We start from the raw sequence: 20,357 nt of genomic DNA on the forward strand, positions 1-20,357 counted from the left end.
AGCAAGGACGTAGGAGACCCAGCATCCAGTCCCTCTGTGCCAATGACTTTTTAAATTATTTTTTTCCCCCCACAGGGGAACAGCTTCAACCGGAGAGAAGATATGGGCTCATGAGGATATAGAGGGAGTTTTGGGGCGGTTTCCAGGAAAGACTAGGAGATTCAGCAGGGTGTGGAAGAAGATAGATGGGACAGAGTCTACCACCACAATCCTTTGTTCCCAGGTCCTATGTGCCTGGGTGGAGCTGACTCAACTCAGTCACCTGCAGGCTGTGAGCACATCACAGGAGGAGGTCCTATAAGCCATGTGACAGTTTCACTAGACACAGAGTCAGCAGTTCCTGCTAGGATATTTATCCGTAGGTCTATATAAAAGGTGGGTATAAAATAAGAGGGTAACTGGATGACTCCACCCACCATCCGAAATGGACAGGTTCTGTGAGTGAAACGTCTTTTTGAGCTTTCTCAGAGCGATGGAATTCATTGTTCCTTTGGGCACATCTTACTGTAGCAAGGGGCTTTCGTGTTTCACATCTTTCTCTCTCTCACCGTCTTTCTCTGTTTGTCGTTTTCTTCCTCATTTTCAATTGAGCTTCTGCTGGAATCATCTACTCCTCTTTCAGTGTGAATGTAGGAGGAAACAGCCACCAGTGTGGTAGTTTCGGTTGCACTTGGGGTCAGTGACACAGTAAATCATTGTTACTGTGGTAGCAGTTCTGCACTTTCTGCGGCTGTGGCTCGGTGATTAGATTCAGTTAAAGTGTTAAGAGAACAAATGAGCTGTTCACCAAGTGAAGGGCAGGGCTGCCCGGGGGGTGGGGGTGGGGGACAAGTGGGGCAATTTGCCCCGGGCCCTGCAGGGCCCCCCGCATGAGAATATAGTATTCTATAGTATTGCAACTTTTTTTAAATGGAAGGGACCCCTGAAATTGCTTTGCCTCAGGCCCCCTGAATCCTCTGGGCAGCCCTGGTGAAGGGACACCAGTGTTGTCAGTCAGTGCTGAACGTATTTATTTCAATACGCTGGAAAAGCCTTTGAGATTGTAAATACACTGACTCAAAAATCAAAGCACTGACGCTGCTGAAGTTCTTGCAGGGGCTCTTAGGAATCATTCCCTTGAGTTACCATGGCCAGGGTGCTCCCAGCTGCAGGCTGTTTTTCCTCACAGCATATGTTAGATGCCCTGTTTATTTCTTGTCCAATGTCCATTTGGAAATGTGGATGGAGGAGAAATGAAGATTTGATGATGATGATGAATTATACCTTGGCTGACTGTTTTCACCTGCAACTGTTACAGTTAAATTGTACAGTGTATTTCACAGTCCTGAACTAACCTGCATTTAAAGGTCTAGAGAACATGACCTATGAAGGAAGCTTGAAAAGACTGGGTTTGTTTAGCCTGGAGAAGAGAAGACTGAGAGGGGACACGACATAACAGTTTTCAAGTGCATAAAAGGCTGTTACAAGGAGGAGGGAGAAAAAAATGTTGCTCTTAGCTGACAAGAAGCAATGGGCTTAAATTGCAGCAAGGGTGGTTTAGGTTGGACATTAGGAAACACTTCCTAACTGTCAGGGTGGTTAAACACTGGAATAAATTGCCGAGGGAGGTTGTGGAATCTCCATCACTGGGGATTTTTAAGAGCAGGTTAGACAAATGCCTGTCAGGGATGGGCTAAATAATACTTAGTCCTTGAGTGTGACATGCAACCGACGAAGTGGGTATTCACCCACGAAAGCTCATGCACCAATACGTCTGTTAGTCTATAAAGTGCCACAGGACTCTTTGCCACTTTTACAGATCCAGAATAACACGGCTCCCCCTCTGCTACTCGGTTCCTTTTGTTTGTTTTAAACCTGCTGCCTATTAATTTCATTTGATGACCCCTAGTTCTTGTGTTATTAAAAAGAGTAAGAGGATTTGTGACAGGATGTAGCTCTGTGTCCACACCCTCCACACTATGGTAATTTTTGTACCAAGTATGTTTTGTAAGGTATCAATTGAAAACTCATAATCTGATGATTAATATTGTTCCGAGAACTTGCATGTGGCAACATTGTCATGCAATGATAAGATTCCACTGTATGGTGTTATTAACTCATGTCCCAAACTGAGATTGGCAAACAGTTCGGTCTCAAACAGAGGACTGTGTGTGCTGCTTAATTTGCACTGAAGCAGTCAACAGAGTCATCAAGCAGGAAAGAGAGATAAAGGAAGCTCAAAAGGGTGAGAAAAAAAGCAGCAGAGAACATCCTTCCATGTAGACCTTTCATCTCCTGGTGGGGCTGGACACCATCAGAAATTCAACATAGGGGTTTGGTTAGGTCCAAGGGTGCTGGTGGATGCTCAGGATGGTGTTATAGCCCAGATTAATATACCCTTTCATCTGCTTTTGCTGAGCACAGGCACCATTGCTGTGCAATGTGGGACCTCCATGCCTTTGTCACCTTCAGTTTAGACCAGTCAGAAACTGATACTAGTGGAAAATTTGGGTGTGCACTTGGAAGGAGCTTTCCATTGAGAACACCATAATAATCTTGCTTTGAAAGCTGCACTGGCCGCCTGTGAACTTCCAGACAGAGTTTCGAGTGCTGATTTGAATTTTAAAGCTGTAAGGAGTTAGGGGACTGGTGGCCTCATGCACCACGTATTTCTTGGTGTGATCCTTCCGTAACCACAGTCCACAGAACACAGAGCTCCTTCGTGGTCATCGAGAGGGGGAATCACAGCTTTCCATTGTGAAAAACAAAAAGCTTATCTTGAATTGTGGAAAGCAAAAGCGGAACTGAGGTTTTTTTTAAATGGCATAAAGCAGAGACTCTGGTTAGGTTCCTCAATTCACCTCATGAAGTTAAATCTTGAAGACCTTGTACAGTCACATTGTTCATGTTAGAAGAATTTCTCCTGCACCATTTCCTCAGGTGATGACTGGCCCCACAAATCATCACATCTCTGTGGCATGCACAGCTCTAAGTGAATCTGTGGGGCCCAGGACCCTCAGTGGTAGAGTGGGCGGTAGGCCACATGTGGTACCAGCCACTGACAGAAGACAGGATACTGGGCTGGAGGGACTATTGGTCTGACCCAGTATGGCCGGTCTTATATTTTACAGTTTATAAGAAAGCATGAACTGAGAGAGGATTTGAGAACTGACTTTCCTTCTCTGGGTTTATACGCAGATTGTATTGTTAATATAACAGAGCTCTGCATTTGCGGTTGTTAGCCCCTTCCTAGAGATGAGGTCAGTGATGTTACTGAGCTGCATGGTCTCAGAGAGGGAGTTTGCTTCAACGTGGGTGTTTTCTTTGCATCTCTGTTCTAGTATTTCTTCAGCTTTTCCTCCTCGTAGCAGTCCTGAGCTCGGAGGGCTTCCCGCGCAAATCGAAGGAGTGGGAGAAATGCTTTATTGACCCTGACTACGAAGAACTGGTGGACATTGCCCAAAATGGGCTGGAAGGAGCATGTCGTTCAAAGGAGGTGGTGATTGTCGGGGCAGGAATCAGTGGACTCACTGCTGCCACACTGCTGAAAGAAGCTGGTTGCAAGGTAATTAAATGACCGAGAGGCGCCCGAGACAGGCCAGGGAGACAGCGCTCTTCTGAAATACTCTTATCATTCCTTTTCGATAAAGCGGGGGTGGGCAAACTTTTTGGGCCGAGGGCCACATCTGGGTGGGGAAATTGTATTCAGGGGCGGGGCGGGGGTTGGGGTGCGGGAGGGGCTGCGGTGTGCGGGAAGGGGCTTGGGCAGAGGAGGGGTGGTATGAAGGAGCTCAGGGAAGGGGGTTGGGGTGCAGGAGGGGTGCGGAGTGCAGGAGGGGGCTCAGGGCAGGGAGTTGGGGGCCAGGAGGTGTGCAGGATGTACGAGGGGGCCCAGGGCAGGGAGTACCCAGTGCAGGAATACAGCCCGATTCTGGAAGCATGCGTCAGAACGTGCTTAACTTTAAGCCTATGCTTAAGTCTTATGACATTGATATTCAAGTTGAGCAAGCTCAGTGGTTTGCGCATTGACCTCCTAAACCCAAGGTTGTGAGTTCAACCCTTGAAGGGGCCATTTAGGGATCTGGGGCAAAAATCTGTCTGGGGACTGGTCCTGCTTTGAGTAGGGGGTTGGACTAGGTTACCTCCTGAGGTCCCTTCCAACCCTGGTATTTTATATGGGTACCTGCTTTCCTGAATCCAGGCTTGTTTGCTTACATAGCATCTGACATGACTGTGATAAAACATGAATGTTCTTTCTTTGATGGCCATTTACAAAAGAAAGGATGTGGGATCATTCAAGCCCTACCTACAGCTACTAGGTACCAGCAAGGGATTGAAAACCATAACCTGCGTTTTGCCCCTAGGTCCTGATTCTGGAAGCCAGTAACCGTGTGGGAGGACGTATCTTGACCTACCGAGAAGGAGATTGGTACGCGGAGCTGGGAGCCATGCGTTTGCCAAGAAGCCACAGGTAATACACAGCTCGCCCTCCTCACCCGCCAGCCTTGTTCAGAACCGTGGAAGCCCTATTTCAAAGACTTTTATGAAAATGCCAAGGAAAAAAAATCTTTGAAGGCTTTAATTTGAGTAGGTTAAAATCTCCCCTTGCTTCCTTATGTGGACGACTTGCATTGCATCAAATAGTCAGTCTGTGTGCATGGACTGAAATCTCTATGGAGCTGTAACTCTTCCTGCGTAGATGGGATGGCACTGGGGTGGGCGGAAATGCAGAGTCGGCTGAGTTATGACAATCTACTCCACCAGACAAAATGCCAAATGGCATTTTTCTAAAAGGAAATTGCTCAGTGCATTTTTTGGTTTCAGTTTTAGCAACATGTTTTATGACACATTTAACTAACATGTTTATTATGAACAGATTTATAATCGTTATTGAAAGAGTTGTCCACATTTTTCAGCTACTGCAAAACAGGGTGGAATGTGGATTTGGTAAAATATGGATTTGGGGTCATATGACACACAAATAATGTCATTTACCTAGGTAGGATTGGGCCATTCATGCTCGGGACCATACATGAGCATATAACATTCTTTCTCATTATGGAATATTTCTCTTTTTACTCTTTCTCTTTTCTTTAGGATTGTGCGTGAATTTATTACCAGATTCGGACTTAAACTGAAGCCATTCTATAATACTAATGTCAATGCCTGGTATTTGACTAACAACGTCAGGGCAAAATCTGGAGATGTTGACCGAAACCCTGATATCTTGCAATACCCTGTGCTTCCCACAGAGAGGGGGAAGTCTGCCAGTGAACTTTATGACCAGACACTGGATAAGGTATGTGTGTTGTGGAATGGACTCATGTACTGTAGGTAGGTCTTCACTTCAAAGTTAGATTTTGGTCCTAAACCCCATCTCATCCACACGCAACACCATCTTGCTCAACTTAAGTGGTCCTTTCAACCCAGGCTAGCTGGCATGGCTTGAGGGCACAGGTCGCCGGCTTCCTCCTTTCCCTGGGCGTGCTCAAACCCAGCTCAACCCCTTCCCCCAATGTCCCCTTCCTGCTCCACCACAGGCTCCACCCCCATCCCACCTCATCCTGCCCCCACTCCACCCCCACCCCACCTCTTCTGCACCTCTTCCCACCCAGTTCTGGCCCCTCTCCCAAGTGCCTCCTGCCCACCGGCGGCCCCGCTGATCAACTCTTCCCCCTCCCTACCAGCGCCTCCCACCTGCCTTGAACAGGTGTTCTGCGGCATGCAGGAGGCTCCTGGAGGGAGGGAGAGGTGTGGCGATGGGGCACACTCAGGAGAGGGGGCGGAAAGAGGTGGGGCAGGGGTGGGAAGAGGCGGGGCAGTGGCAGGAGCTTGGTGGAAGGGGTGGAGTGGGGGTGAGGCCTGGGGCAGGGGGGGGCAAGCACCCCCCAGCTAAGGAGAAGTCCGCCCCAATGTCCCCATTAAAAAGACCTTGTTAACAGCTCTTTCACCTCAGCAGTCATTTCATGGCCTGCCTCCCTGGGCATATGCACTAGGATACCATCCGTAAGTACACGATCACAAACAGGGAAAATAACCAGTCTGCAAAGGTAGAGGTGTGATTGTGAAACTAGTGACTGTTTTCTTCGTTGCTCCCCAGGTGACAACAGACTGCAGAGCTTTGAAAGAGAAATATGACTCATTTTCCATCAAGGTAATTGAAGATGGCATTCCAGTATCTTGTGCCTGATTTCCTAAAGCTTTCCTCACGCCAGCTAATGCAACTCCTTGTGGGATAGATTGTGCCATGTTCACACAGTCCATGGTAGGAGGTATTACATCTGAATCCTCCTACGCTTCCTGGCTATATGTGGAGGAAACACGCTTGCCTCATGGGGCCTTGCATACTTTCCCCTGTGGTCTCCCGGGTTCTGCTTTGTGGAAGGGGGAGGGCAGGGCCACGGATCCACAACTTCTTTGCCTCTCTCTACCCAAGACATCGGTCTGTAGAAAGCAAACGGTCCCTGTGCTCCCATCTGCCCTATGTTTGTGTAGCGAAGACAAGACCGTCCTCCATTCCTATGTAACCGACTTGGAATCGCTTCTTCTCACCCTGGGTCTCCAGCTATGTGTCCTCATCCATGGTTATTTCATTGAGGTACCTTTCCTCTGTGTACCTGCCCACCAGGGTGACCAGACAGCAAATGTGAAAAATCGGGATGGGGGTGGGGGTAATAGGAGCCTATATAAGAAAAAGACCCAAAAATTGGGACTGGCCCTATAAAATCGGGACATCTGGTCACCCTACTGCCCACCATTATTTTTACTCTGTACTCCCATCAACGTAGCTTCTGCCCCATCAAGCCCCCCAAATGTTCCTCCATGCCCCGCTGGGGGGCATGCCCCACAGTTTGGAGACCACTGCCGTAAAGGGTTTCCTCAGCGAATCAATCCTGAATGCCTTCCCTGTCGCTCTATTTATACCAAAACAGACTTTTGCCTTGATTCATAGCCAGGGCGATCTGCTGCCTGTTACAATGGTCTTTTTTGCTAATTTGTTCTGTGATGGGGCCACGGTAGGGAAAAGAACCTTGCATTACCTCTTGGCCAACTGGTGGAGGGGAACAAGCCCCTCTGGTGTGAAAGAGTCGTCACCTAGACATTGTATCCCTGGTGACTAATTTTTACCCCAAGTCCATCAAACATAAATACTTTACCCCTTAAATATTACCCATACATACATCTCGCCACGACTATTAATCTTGACAAGTTGTGAGCTTTCTGCAGATACCTTACATGTTACTCTTCATAGATAAATAGCTTGTAAGATGTGTTTGGTGTAGTCAGTTTGTCAGGTCTGAGCTGAGAAATGTTTGCAAAGAACACAGGACTGTTTGCCAAGGGAGTCTCTGTGTCTCTGTGGTTGTGACCTTTGGCTAACCCTTTATGGGTACCGAATAATTCCTACGTTCATCTCTTCAGCTGTCATGTTTCAATGTGGATGTGATATGCATGCACTTTCTGCCCTTCCTCTCTTCCCCAACCAGGAATATTTGATCAAAGAAGGAAAATTAAGTAGAGGAGCCATTGACATGATTGGTGACGTGCTGAATCTAGATGGTAGTTTCCACCTGTCTTTTCTGTACTCTGTCATGGACGATATTGCGTTCAAAGAAGGGTAAGAAGAAGAGTATCTTTAATTACTTGCTTTATATGGAGAAGAACATGTATCTATGGTAGGATCTGTCTATCTATCCATCCATCTTCTGATACAATGAGGTTGATAAGGAGATAGATGGATCTCGTCCATCTATCGGTGCGACCAGTTGCCTTCTTTCAAGTAGGCACCGATGGTCTGAACTGTCACTGAGGGCAGGTGTTCATTACTATATTTCTCTAGCCATACAAGGCAGGGGACACTTTCACAAGGGATGAGATGAACATTACTGAAAGTGTCTATCTCCGGCTTCTCCTGGGGAGATTTCCTGTGGAATTCAGTAATTAACTTCTGACTAAGAGTACCTGGAATAGTGATACTGGAGCATCACTCTGCTGAAAATCATGCAGAATTTAGATCACGTAGAAGAGTGAAACTTTAACCAGAAAGCTGGTCTTAGCCTGAACTACCACAGACCTGGCACCTGCCTCTAATAAAAGAAGTTGGAATTGAAGTGGTCGGGAGGGGGGAATTATATCTTCAGCTAAGAAGCTCCTTATGTGGGAGAGGGATAACTCAGTGGCTTGAGCATTGGCCTGCTAAACCCAGGGTTGTGAGCTCAATCCTTGAGGGGGTCATTTAGGGATCTGGGGCAAAAATCTGTCTGGGGATTGGTCCTGCTTTGAGCAGGGGGTTGGACTTAGATGACTTCTTAAGGTCCATTCCAACCCTGATATTCTACTGATCCACTTATTATTTTTGTGCTATTCACTCAGAGAACTATTGACAAGCTGTCATTCTTCTACTATCATCTCCTTTCCCCACCCCACTGTCTTTCTTTCAGTCTTGATGAGATCATAGGGGGATTCGATCAGCTACCAGTGGCTTTCTACAAGACTATGCCTAGGGATATTCTATTTCAGTCCACAGTGGTGAAGATACTACACGACAATGAAAAAGCTAGAGTGTTTTATCGCAGGCCACTCACATCGCTCCTCTCCTCAGTGATGGCCGACTACGTCCTTGTCACAACCACAGCAAAAGCCGCACGGTTCATTAAATTTTCTCCACCTCTTTCCTCCAACAAGACCCATGCCCTGCGCTCCCTCCGCTACTCAAGGGATGTGAAGATTTTTTTGGCCTGCAGGGAAAAGTTTTGGGAGAAGGATGGAATCTATTATGGGAGGTCAATCACTGATCGTCCATCCAGGTTCATCTACTACCCCGGCCACAATTTCTCCAGTGGAGTGGGGGTGATCCTGGCTTCCTACACTTGGGATGATGAGGCTGAATTCTTCACTCCCCTCAGTGATGAACAGTGCGTTGATGTGATACAGGAGGACCTGGCAGAAATCCACCAGCTGCCCAAGACTTATATCCGGAACGTCTGTGATAAACATGTGGTCAAGAAATGGGGCCTGGACAAATATGCGATGGGAGCATATGTTTCATTAACCCCGTATCAGTTAGTCGACTACTCCAAAGCTTTGTTTCAGAACGAAGGGAGGGTCTATTTTGCAGGAGAATACACTGCTCACCCTCACGCCTGGATCGAGACGGCTATGAAAGCTGCCGTGAGAGCAGCCAGGAACATCCATGGTGCTGTCAGTGCATCACCCGGGTGGCAACAGGAAGAGCTGAAGGAAAATAAATTGTAATGGATTTTTGATTGTTTGGTGAAGGTACAAACCCCCGGGGATTCTGACGGGGGAATTAAAAGTGCACTGCTAATCATTGAGTGTCCTTATTGTTGAGGTTGTGCTGGTGGTAGCACCTTGCATAGGTGCTGACTCCGTGGGTGCTCCAGGGCTGGAGCACCCAAGAGGAAAAATTGGTGGATGCTGAGCACCCACCAGCAGCTCCCTGTGGCCCCAACCCCCTGCCCCAGGTCACCTCCGCCTCCTCCCCTGAGCGCGCTGCCGCGTCCTGCTTCTCCCCCTTCCCTCCCAGGCTTGCGCCACCAAACAGCTGATTGACGCAAGCCTGGGAGGGAAGGGGGAGGAGGAGGAATGTGGCATGCTTGGGGAAGAGGCGGGGCCAGGGCAGGGATTTGGGGAGGTATCCAATGGGGCAGGGAGGGGGCAGAGTCGGGGCCGGGGCCGGGCCAGGGCGGAGTTCGGGCGGGGAGGGGGCCGCAGCACCCACCAGCTCCAACAAAAGTTGGCGCCTGTGGTGCCTCGGTGTGCTGCAGTGTGCGGCACTCCAAAAACGCAGAACACAAAAGAGGGAGTGCCTGCCTATGAGGGGGTGCACAAACCCCACACTGGGCAACAAGGAGCGAAGGGATTATTTTGGGCTCAGCCAGCCCTGCCCTGCCACACCTGCAGCAAATGCTCCATCTGCTGGAGGCATTGAAAGGCAGGGAATGAGCTCCCTTGGGCGGCAGAGCTGGAGGTGAGCAGAGCTGCAGCCCACAGCTCCAGCAGCGCAGAGCAGAGGGAAGCCTAAGACTCTGACACAGCTGCCCACGCTGAAGCAGCTTGGGCCTGGCCCATCGAAAGGACAATGTCGGCCTCAGCCAGGTCACAGTCACTTTGCTCTGCCTTCTGGTTTCTCTGCTGCTTTGCTGCAGGTCCAGGGTCCCTTCCTGGAGCAGCCTGACCTGGCAATATCCTTGTGGTTCAGAAAAGCACATGGTCCTTCTCCAGCTATTGGAAAAGTGTAACAGCTGTTACAGCAGCTTCAAGTAGCCGTGAAAATCCAGCCCCGAGCGATTCATCCCAGGTCACACGGCAAATCTATGGCAGAGCCAGGCACTGAGCCCTGATTTCCCAAGTCAGCCCCAGGCCTGAACCACAAGGCCAGTGTCCTGTTTTACATGTGAACTGCAGCATTTACTGAGTTAACAGAAGCAAAAGGGACCCACCACTTGTTGAATTCGGTGCTGTTGGTCCACACCCAGGGTTGGTCCGGTTCCCTCTGGAGACTGATCCAATGGTCAAGGTGTCCCTTATAGCGCATCAGTGGGCAGAAAACCCAGCGCCCCTTTCCCGAGGCCCCACCCATGCCCTGCCCCTTCCCCAAGGCCCCACCCCGCTCACTCCATCCCCTTCCCTACCCGGCCGCCATACCATTTCACAACCCTGATGTGGCCCTCGGGCCAAAAAGTTTGCCCACCCCTGCACTAGAGACTAAGAGATTCCCCCCTCCCCTGCTATGCCAGTGACGAGTGTGGCTAAAACAGACTGAGGCTTGCCCCAGAAGTAAAGGGCTTACACCAGGGGTGGGCAACCTTTTTGGCCTGAAGGCCACATCAGCGTTTCCAAACTGTATGGAGGGCCGGGTAGGGAAGGCTGTGCCTCCCCAAACAGCCTGGCCCCTGCCCCCTATCTGCCCCTCCCACTTCCTGCCCCTGACTGCCCCCTCAGAACCCCGACCCATCCAACCCCGCTCCTTGTCCCCTGACCACCCCTCCTGGGACCGGCCCCAGACCCCACCCCTATCCAACCCTTCCCCATCCCCTGACTGCCCTGACCCATATCCATACCCTTGCCCCCCGACAGCCCCTAGGACCACACCTCTATCCAACCGCCCCTCCCCATCCCCGACCGCCCCACCCCAAACCTCCACCCCATCCAACCGCTTCCTGTCCCCCAGGACCCGCTTCCCCTTATCCAACCCCCCTGCTCCCTGCCCCCTTACCATGCCGCTCAGAGCGGCAGGACTGACTTAGCGGAAAGCCTGGGAGGTGGGCGGGCGCAAGCCGCACAGCCCGGCAGGAGCAGCGGGTCAGAGCACTTCTCATGTGGGGAGGGGAAAGAGCAGGGGAGAGGCTGGGGGCTCACCTCCCTGGCTGGGAGCTCAGGGGCCAGGCAGGACAGTCCCGCAGGCTGGTTGTGGCCCGTGGGCCGTAGTTTGCCCACCTCTGCTCTATTGGCCTCTCCAGATGTGGAGGCAACAGACCAGATTTCTTAACTCAGTCTCTCCCCCTCTAGCAGGGGTTCACCTCCCTCAGACTTCTGGGGCCCGAAGGGGCTGGGCTCTCCCTGCCCCTCTCCTCTGTACCTGCGGGGTTCCCTCCTGGTACCCGACAGCATCTCTGCTGCTCTCCAGCAGCACATCCTCCTCCCGCCACTCCTGGCATGCCCGAGACTGACTAAAGGGGAGGCTTTTAACCAGGTCCAGCTGGTCCTTGAGTGGCTCCAGGTGTCCCAATCAAACCTAACTGTCTCCACTGGTTCTAGCAGGTTCTAGGTTGCCTCCAGGTGTCTTAATTAACCTGGGGTAAACCTTGTTAGTGAAACAGGGATTTATTTAACCTGGGGCTAATATACCTGCTTTTTTGCTACTTTCTTGTAGCCATCTGGCCCGACCTCACAGTATCTAATTTTCCAATTCTAAGTATATTTACAATATTATTTCCTACTTACACACAGGTTTCATGTGCAAGCACCCTACTGCATGGATATGAACAGTGAGGGCTCCTCCTGGTGGTGAATCTGTTCATTGCCCTGACATGATCATGTGCACATTTCTACAGAGAAATTACAGAAAGGAAAAAATCTGAGTGCAGGGTTAGCTCACGTGTATCTCATTCTGAGTGAATCTAGCCTGGGCCTTCTGCCTGCAAACACTTAAGCAGCACAGTGGCCTAAGTGTAAATGTGTGAGCAGCCCCGTGACTGCAGTGGGATGAATCATGTGCATAAAGGTAACACAGGCCGGGTTCAGGGCCATAGCTTTCAATGTCCCAAGTGCTGGGTCTCTCCAGCTTTGCCCTGGGCGCTCCCTGCCTGGATCCATGTCATGGGCAGGAAGGTTTTTCCCCACTAATATTTAGCTTAGTTCCTTCCCTGCCTTATTCCAGCCCAGCTCCTCCTGGCTGTCCCCGCACATTGGCGGCATTTCGGTGGTGGGTCATAAACCTTGCCGCCAAAGACAGAAGCACCTACCGCCGAAATACTGCCGAAGACCATCAGCGACTGAAGCACCCGCCGCCAAATTGCCGCCGAAGACCGGGAGGGGTGAATTAAAAAAAAAAAAAAAAAAAAAAGCCCGAAACAAAATATCAGGACAAATGGCGTCCTAACCGTACTTCGGTCGGGATGCGGCACAGACTCCTCAAAATCGGGACAGTCCCAATTTTATCAGTACGTGTGGTCACCCTATCTGCATAGGTCCCTCAGGGGAACAGCTGGATGGGCCTGTGGGATTTTTTCCCTTCTGTGATTTCACTGTAGGAGTTTACATATGGTCATGTCAGTGCAATGAACAGATTCACCACCAGGAGGAGCCCTCGCTGTTCAGCTCCATGGAGTAGGGTGTGGGCACTTCAAACCTTTGTGTAAGAGAGAGATAAGAGTGGTGGTGCAAGTAGAAATCATTTCTTGCTGGTACTGCACTCCTGGGAGGGACACAAGGGGGGGGCACATGACCTCCCCACGTGACCCTCCGTGTGACTCCACCCTGGCCTGCCCCCCAGCCCAGGGCCTCCACACTCTCCCCATCCCCTCCTACAACCCCCTTTGTTAACTACTCCTTTCCCCCCCAGATATGTAGTATTCAGTCTGTTTATATGGAATATGGGAGTTGGGTGAGGAGCCATTTCAGCCTATGTCTGACTTATTAAAAGACAAATGTTAAGTAGAACAGTATCCTTAACTGCTTTATGGTATTGTACCCAAACACTGCATTTCAATGGGGGATTCAACTTCCTTTATAGGACCAGACTCCTGAAACTCTTACCAGTCCACAAAAAGGGTCCATAGTCATGCAGATAGTCCCATTGTCTTCAATGGGATTGATCAAATGATTAAAAGTTTACAGGATTAGGTTCCAAGTTTGTAAATTGTTCTGGATGAAACTGACAATGCCTGAGCTGACAGATAAGAAGGAGCTTCATTTGAATAAAGGTGGGCAGATGTATGATAAGTCTTAGCTCCATTGCTAAGATTAGAAACATATTTTCAGCAAAGTTCTTGGCAGATTCCTGAGGCAGCTGGTTTAAGGCCTTCAGTGTCTGGCATTATAATCTTCACTGATAGTTCTCTCACCCACAAAGCTGGAAAATGAGGCATTTGTTTTCTTTGTTTTGCTGCTCCAGTTCCAGTTAACAAAATGCATGTTAGACTAGTTTGACTGCAAAGAAGAATCTATGTACACTGGGGACAACACCTGATACCTGTCAGGCTGCAGAACTGTGCTGACATCAGAATCCAAACATCCTCTGGTCAGTGCAAGCAGAGGCATTCCTCTAATGATTTGGACTTGATGTAATGCAGTATGGATGTCATGGATAATTCAGACCAATGGGGAGAAACAGAATCAAAAACAGTGTTTAAAACACTTTCCATCCTCCCCATCCCTCCCCTTTTGAGGACGGACTCCTGACCAACATAACAGCACAAAGGCTTTGTTTAAATTTGTTAGAATATGTATTGTGCTGTTAAAGCCATTTAAAGAATGAATGTCCTCCATAGCCACATTCTGCTCCTTTAAAGAGCAGAGTGCAGCCCACCTCACCCTCCTGAGGAGGTGGGGCTAGCCTCCCCAAGCCTTTCTGGTACCCCGTACCCGCTAAAAATCTCTTGCCGGTACTGCATACTGGATAAGTGTGTAACATTTTGAGTTAGGAAGATTAGATAATTTATCGGTAACTATTGATTTCACCACACACACAAAGCGATGAAAAAATATTTCCATCAATGATAATGAAAGCAGACATTTATAGACAGGCAAAGTCAGAAAAATGGTGCTTCAGCGTTGGATTAGAATTTGATTTAAGGCTAAAATCTTGACATATTAGGGTGACCAGCTGTCCTGATTTTATCGGGACAATCCCGATATTGGGGTGCTGTGTCTTCTATAAGGGTCTGTTACCCCCCATTCCCAATTTTTCACACTTCCTAGCTGGTCACCCTATCATATGATGTTGACAGTTTGTGTTTTAATGGTTATAAAGCATTAACTTTTTCAATCTCAACATCTACTGTCATTAAATAGTTATTGTCTCCCCCCCGCAAATTTTGTTTGACCCACCCCCCATAATTTCCCACAATGGTGAAAATTTAAATCAATATAAATATTTTTTTTTAAATGTAAAACACATTGTTTTGTGCAATGGTGAAAATTTAAATGGATGAAAATAGAAAAAAAATGATTACAATGATCCCTTGAAAATATAAACAAATAAAAAGCAAATTCTACCCAGGCTAAATATACTTTTTTTTTTTTTAAACAGGACAAGGACTTGAAAGTGTAAATAACAATCCATGCTGAGTGTCTATGGCATTTCATGGGTTTGAAAGTGGATCTAAAACTCTAACATCTCCGTTAATATTCCAGCAATTCTGAAAATTCCATAGCATAAATAACCGTCTCAATATTTTTCTCCAAGCCAATGCCCTGTTAGACAGTACACTGGAGAATTCTGTTGGTTTGTTACACAAGTCAGTGGATGGATCACGTGGGATCCTTACGGTTCTATTAAGTTTTAAATTATGATCACACAACATATTTGAGGGTAAGAGTTTAGCAGGATTGAAGAAAGGACTGGAAATGTATCTGGTGAATGAGACTGTCCAGAGATAAGAATGGTAAATGCTGAACAAATCCCAGGAGTTTTGGAAGAGCTCTAACCTCTCCTGATTCACAGCATACCTCTCTTATATATCCAATGATAACAAGGTCGGAGTGTTTTACCGTGCACCCGACACACTGAGCCCCTCCTTAGTGATGGCTGACTATGTTCTTGTCACAGCCACAGCAAAAGCCACAAGACTTATCAAATTTATGCCACTGCTTTCTTCCAATAAGACCCGTGCCCTGCGCTCCATTCACTATTCCAGCGCCACCAAGATTGTCTTGGCCTGTACCGAAAAGTTCTGGGAGAAGGACGGGATTCGAGGCGGGCCGTCAGTCACGGATCGCCCTTCCAGATTCATCTACTATCCTAACCACAACTTCTCTAATGGGGTGGGGGTGATTGTGGCTTCCTACACATGGAACGATGATGGTGAATTCTTTGTTCCCCTGAGTGACGAGAAGTGCATCAATGTGGTGCTGGACGACCTGGAAGAAATCCACAAGGTATCTAAGGTCTATCTCCAGTTTGTCTATGATAAATACGTGATACAGAGATGGAACCTGGACAAACATTCCATGGGAGCGTATGCCTCATTCACCTCCTACCAGTTTGTTGACTATTCTGGGCCTTTGTTTCAGAATGAAGGAAGGATCCACTTTGCAGGAGAACACACAGCTCAGCCTCATGCCTGGATCGACACCGCTATGAAATCTGCTGTGAAAGCAGCAAAGAACATCCATGGGGCTAGTGATCTGTCATGGGGGCAACTTCAGCTGCAGATTCAGCAAGAACAACAACAGCAGGAGCAGGAAAGGGTTAACTGGGTTTAAAAAGTTGAACTTTAATTGCTTCATGGGTATTTAGGGAAAGCACAACTGCACTGGACACTGAGGGCTGGTCTATACTAAAGCTGTAATCGAGCTAAATTATGCTTCTTCAGTTATGTAAGGTGATGTGAGTTACTGAAGGCAACGTGAGTTAGGTCGACTTACAGCGGTTTCTACACCACACTGCGTCAATGGGGGATGGTCTCCCGCCGACATACCTTATGCTTCTCGAGGAGCTGGAGCACTGATGTCAATGGGAGAGTGCTCTGCTATCGACTTAGGGGGTCTTCACTGGACCCGCTAAATCGACACCGCTGCATCAATCGCAGCTGTGCCGATTTAGTCATAAGTATAGACATGCCCTGAGTAGGGAATTAGAAACTGCACTGCTAATCTCCTTCACTGGGACAGATCCTTAGCTGGTGTAAATTGGTCTATTTCCATTGAAGTCAATAGAGCTACACCAATCAACACCAGTACTGGATTTGGATTTTTTGGATTTGGATTTTTTATAAAGAGAAAAAAAATTGTTCTGTAGCATCCTATCAATAAAGGAATAGATGAAAATAATTCAATATTGCTTAATTTCAATGAATTGCTTTTATCTTGTTTATTAGTTGTAAACCATGATATTTTGCAGTACTAATGCTATGGAATAGAGAAGGCTGAGAGAACAGCTTATTCTAAAACCAACTCCAATCAGTTACACTTTTCTAAACATGTTTCTGACAATGCAAATAAACAAAGCCAGGCATGTGCTGATGGTTTTAATCCTAGGCCATGACTAGACTAGAATTGTTGGTCATGTCATCACTCAGGTTGATTGACATGTTGGGTGCACTCACATGAGGCTGAATGCAAATGTAGATACCCCACAAATGCTTGCTGTTGGTCACGGGTTCAACTGAGGGCTCAGGAATCGGATCGGGAAGCAATATTTGTGTCACTGAACAAACAAGAGCAAATATTTTGCTCAAGACAGGGCCCTCTGCGTGATGTCTTTTCAAAGAAAATGTGACTAAAACATTTTCAGATATTGCTGAAGTACATGAGGGTGAAATAAGCCATTTCTCTGCCACTGTGGGATTTGTTTTGAGGGTGTGTGTGACGTTGCACTCCATATGCTTTATGGAAATATGCTTATGAATAGGCCATAACTGGAATATGCTTTACGCTAAATACCACTTGTATGGTGTCATTAGAAAACTTGTAATCTACTAAGTGTGTTCATCCCATTTGTTTCCATGTATTGTTTCTATTTCTGGAGTTAGGAGAATAAGATATAAACCTGTATCACTGATGTAAACATATTAAGTGGATGCCATTAAGGGTGCTCCAGAAACAATATGTTGTAAATGGCCGTAGTTACTTGAAAGCCTTCCTGTGTACGTCTGGGCCAGCCTATGGAAAATGGAGAGTAGGGGTCTTAAAGTGACATGTGACCATGTCACCTGATAATGAAATCCATCTTAAATCTGGCACTTTTCCATTTAGAATGAGGGGTGGGGACCCAAAGAGACAAAAGATTCCCATCTTGTGCCAAAGAGATAAAAGGGAGTGGAGTAGGACAAAGGCTGCCAGTCATGAAAAAAACCCCTGCAAACCCTGTCTGCTGGGACTAACCAGGACTGGACCAGGGGAGAGGATTTGGCCCCGACTAGGAAGGAGTCTAGTCTGTGAAAGAAGCTTATTGGAACATCTTTGAGGGTGAGATATTACCTGTCATCAGTTTCTTAATGTATTAGGCTTAGACTTGCGTGTTTTTGCTTTATTTTGCTTGGTGACTTACTTTGTTCTGTCTGTTATTACTTGAAACCACTTAAATCCTACTTTTTATACTTAATAAAATCACTTTTGTTTATTAGTAAACCCAGAGTAAGTGATTAATACCTGGGGGAGCAAACAGCTGTGTATCTCTCTCTATTAGTGTTATAGAGGGCGTACAATTCATGATTTTATCCTGTATAAGCTTTATACAGAGTAAAACGGATTTATCTTGGGTTCTGGCTCCCAGAAAGGCTGAACACTGGGTGCTGGAAAAGTCCTGGTTAACTGAGAAGCTCCTGGGCTGAGTGAATCTCAGTTTGTGAACTGCAGAGCGATATGGCCCAACCTCTGGGTGTGTGCTGGAGTCGATTGGTGTGTCTAACTCAGCAAGACAGGAGTGGAGGGGCTCTTGTTCTGGCAGGAGGCTTGTTCTCAGTGGTATCCCAGCTCATCGAGTGACAGTCTTGAGGGCAGTCTCTGTGATCGAACCCGTTACAGTGTGTTCATCCTGAAACTGGGCATGTGATTTGGCCACTTAACTTCTCATGGAATAGTACTTCACTCCAGGCATGATTCTACCACACTTCCTTATTTTATGTAATACCTAAGTCCTGGTCTGCTCTAGAAAATTAGGTCATCATAACTAAGTCACTCAGGCATGTGAAAAATCCACACTCCTGATTGGCCTAGTTAAGCCAACCTACGTCCCCAAGTAGACAGCACCAGGGCGACTGAGGAATTCTTCTGTTGACCTAGTTACCACTTCTCAGGGAGGGCATTTACCTACACAGATAGGAGAATCCCTCCCACAGGCGTAAATCGTGTCTACACAGAAGAGGTAAACAGATGCCATTGTAGTGTTTCAAGTGCAGACAAGCCCTTTAGTTCTGATTAGCCCCATGGGGTACAAGAATGAGCAGTTACTTACATTGGACAATGAGATGTTCTGATAATGGGCTCTCTCTTCTTGAAGCTGTTCCATTTTAATTAAATATTAAGTGGGATAGATAAAGAGTGAGAATCACTCTGTAAATGAGTATTTAGGGCACCCACCTGAGATGTGTGGGACCCCTCTTCAAACCTATTTTTCTCATCAGGCAGAAAGGGGAATTGAACTGGGGTTTTCCCATGCCCTGGGTGAGCATGCTAACCACGGGGCTAAAAGTTAGGAAAAAGCTCTCCTCTAGCCTAGCCCAGCCGAGCCATTTTGTTTGGAGTTATGTGTGGTTGGAGCATACCTGTTGGGGTAGCTGGAGGAATGCCTATGTTCTTAGTGTTACTGGATTACACTGAGGCTTACATAGGAGAAAGGTATCTAAGCACCTATAGTGAGACAGAAATCCACATCCCCAGAGGCCTCAAAAAATGCACTTAGGAAGCTTTCGGAGCAAATATTTTGGCGCTGCATTATTTTAGATGTCTCCAGGGCTGGGCAGCAGCTGACCACAAGTTTTATGGATCACAGTGGTGCTTAAAACTGGGACCTAAACGTATAAATCTTGGTTTTTAAAGTGATCTATTGTGGCCACGGCATTTGAGACCCAGACACATCCTGGGATGGCCAAGTGCTGCCCTCTGCCCATTACTACTCTGCCTCGGTGTCACTGAACTCCCATGAGGCCACTTCAGACTCAAACTATTATGGTTGTTGGGTATGGCACCCTGTACCTCCAAGTAGCACCCTGAACCCCCATATTCACCACTGTCATACAATTACGATATGTTTTGTACAAAGTATGCCTTGTGATGTATCATTTTAAAAGACTTGATCTGTTCGACATTAATATCCTGTTGGATTGTATGTGACATTATGATGCATTGCTGAGTGTGTGTTACTGTAATGTCGTGAGGTTGGGAACACCTACAAACAGCCTTTCTGGTTCAACAATGGAGTAGCCAGATGTGCTAGTGGCCCATTAAAGGGAATCCACTCTCCCAACAACCATCCCAGCAGACTTCTCAGAGACAGCATGTAGACAATGGAGACTGCTTGATCAATGGGAATGGACCCCCACGTTACAAGCATAGATTTTTTCCAGCAAGCTGGAAGAAAACTATAAAAGAGGGGAAGTGACATCATGACTTGGCCTCACTGCCCCCACAACTCAACACCTGGAAACACGTCTGGAGGACAAAGACTTTAAACCAGGGGAGGATGGTCCCAGGCAGTTGCAGCCTCTGTATTGAAGTTCTGTGACCTGTTTGTACCATCCGTCAAGGTGAGCTACTGCTTGATTCAAATCATGTTTAGTTTGTAGAACTCAGACTACACATTTATTTTTATTTCTTAGATAACCGACTTTAATCTCTACACTTGCTACTTATAATCATCTAAAATTGATCTTTCTGTAGTTAATAAATCTGTTTTCTATTTTACTTAAAACTGTGTATTTTGGTTGAAGTGCGTGGAAAATATCAGCTTGGGTTACACAAAGGCTAGTGTGTGTCCGCTCTACATTGAGGGAGGGGTGGATGGGTAATGAACTTACACTGGCCAGGCTTCTGACCAAGACAAGAGAGTATAGTTCTGGGGTGCAAGAAGGGGGTGCTGGAGCTTCCCTATTGTTGGTTCATGAGTGGCTGGGAGATCATCCATGTAACTCAGTTGGGTGTGTCCCTGCCTGTGGATGTCCATGTCATTGCAGCACCTGCCAGAGGTTTGT

At 47.4% G+C, this 20,357-nt stretch overlaps 1 protein-coding gene across 1 annotated transcript; it reads left to right on the forward strand.

Annotated features, from left to right (window-relative positions):
- Positions 1–389: 389 nt before the first annotated feature.
- Positions 390–9,289, forward strand: LOC120394231 (L-amino-acid oxidase-like). Its single transcript, XM_039518456.1, has 7 exons — positions 390–437; positions 3,321–3,544; positions 4,344–4,450; positions 5,077–5,278; positions 6,080–6,133; positions 7,467–7,597; positions 8,421–9,289. The coding sequence occupies exons 1-7, from the start codon at positions 425–427 to the stop codon at positions 9,232–9,234; spliced, it is 1,545 nt and encodes a 514-aa protein (XP_039374390.1). The 5' UTR covers positions 390–424; the 3' UTR covers positions 9,235–9,289.
- Positions 9,290–20,357: the final 11,068 nt, after the last annotated feature.

The sequence above is a fragment of the Mauremys reevesii genome, unplaced genomic scaffold (genome assembly GCF_016161935.1).
Source record: "Mauremys reevesii isolate NIE-2019 unplaced genomic scaffold, ASM1616193v1 Contig43, whole genome shotgun sequence".
Taxonomy (NCBI): Eukaryota; Metazoa; Chordata; order Testudines; family Geoemydidae; genus Mauremys; species Mauremys reevesii.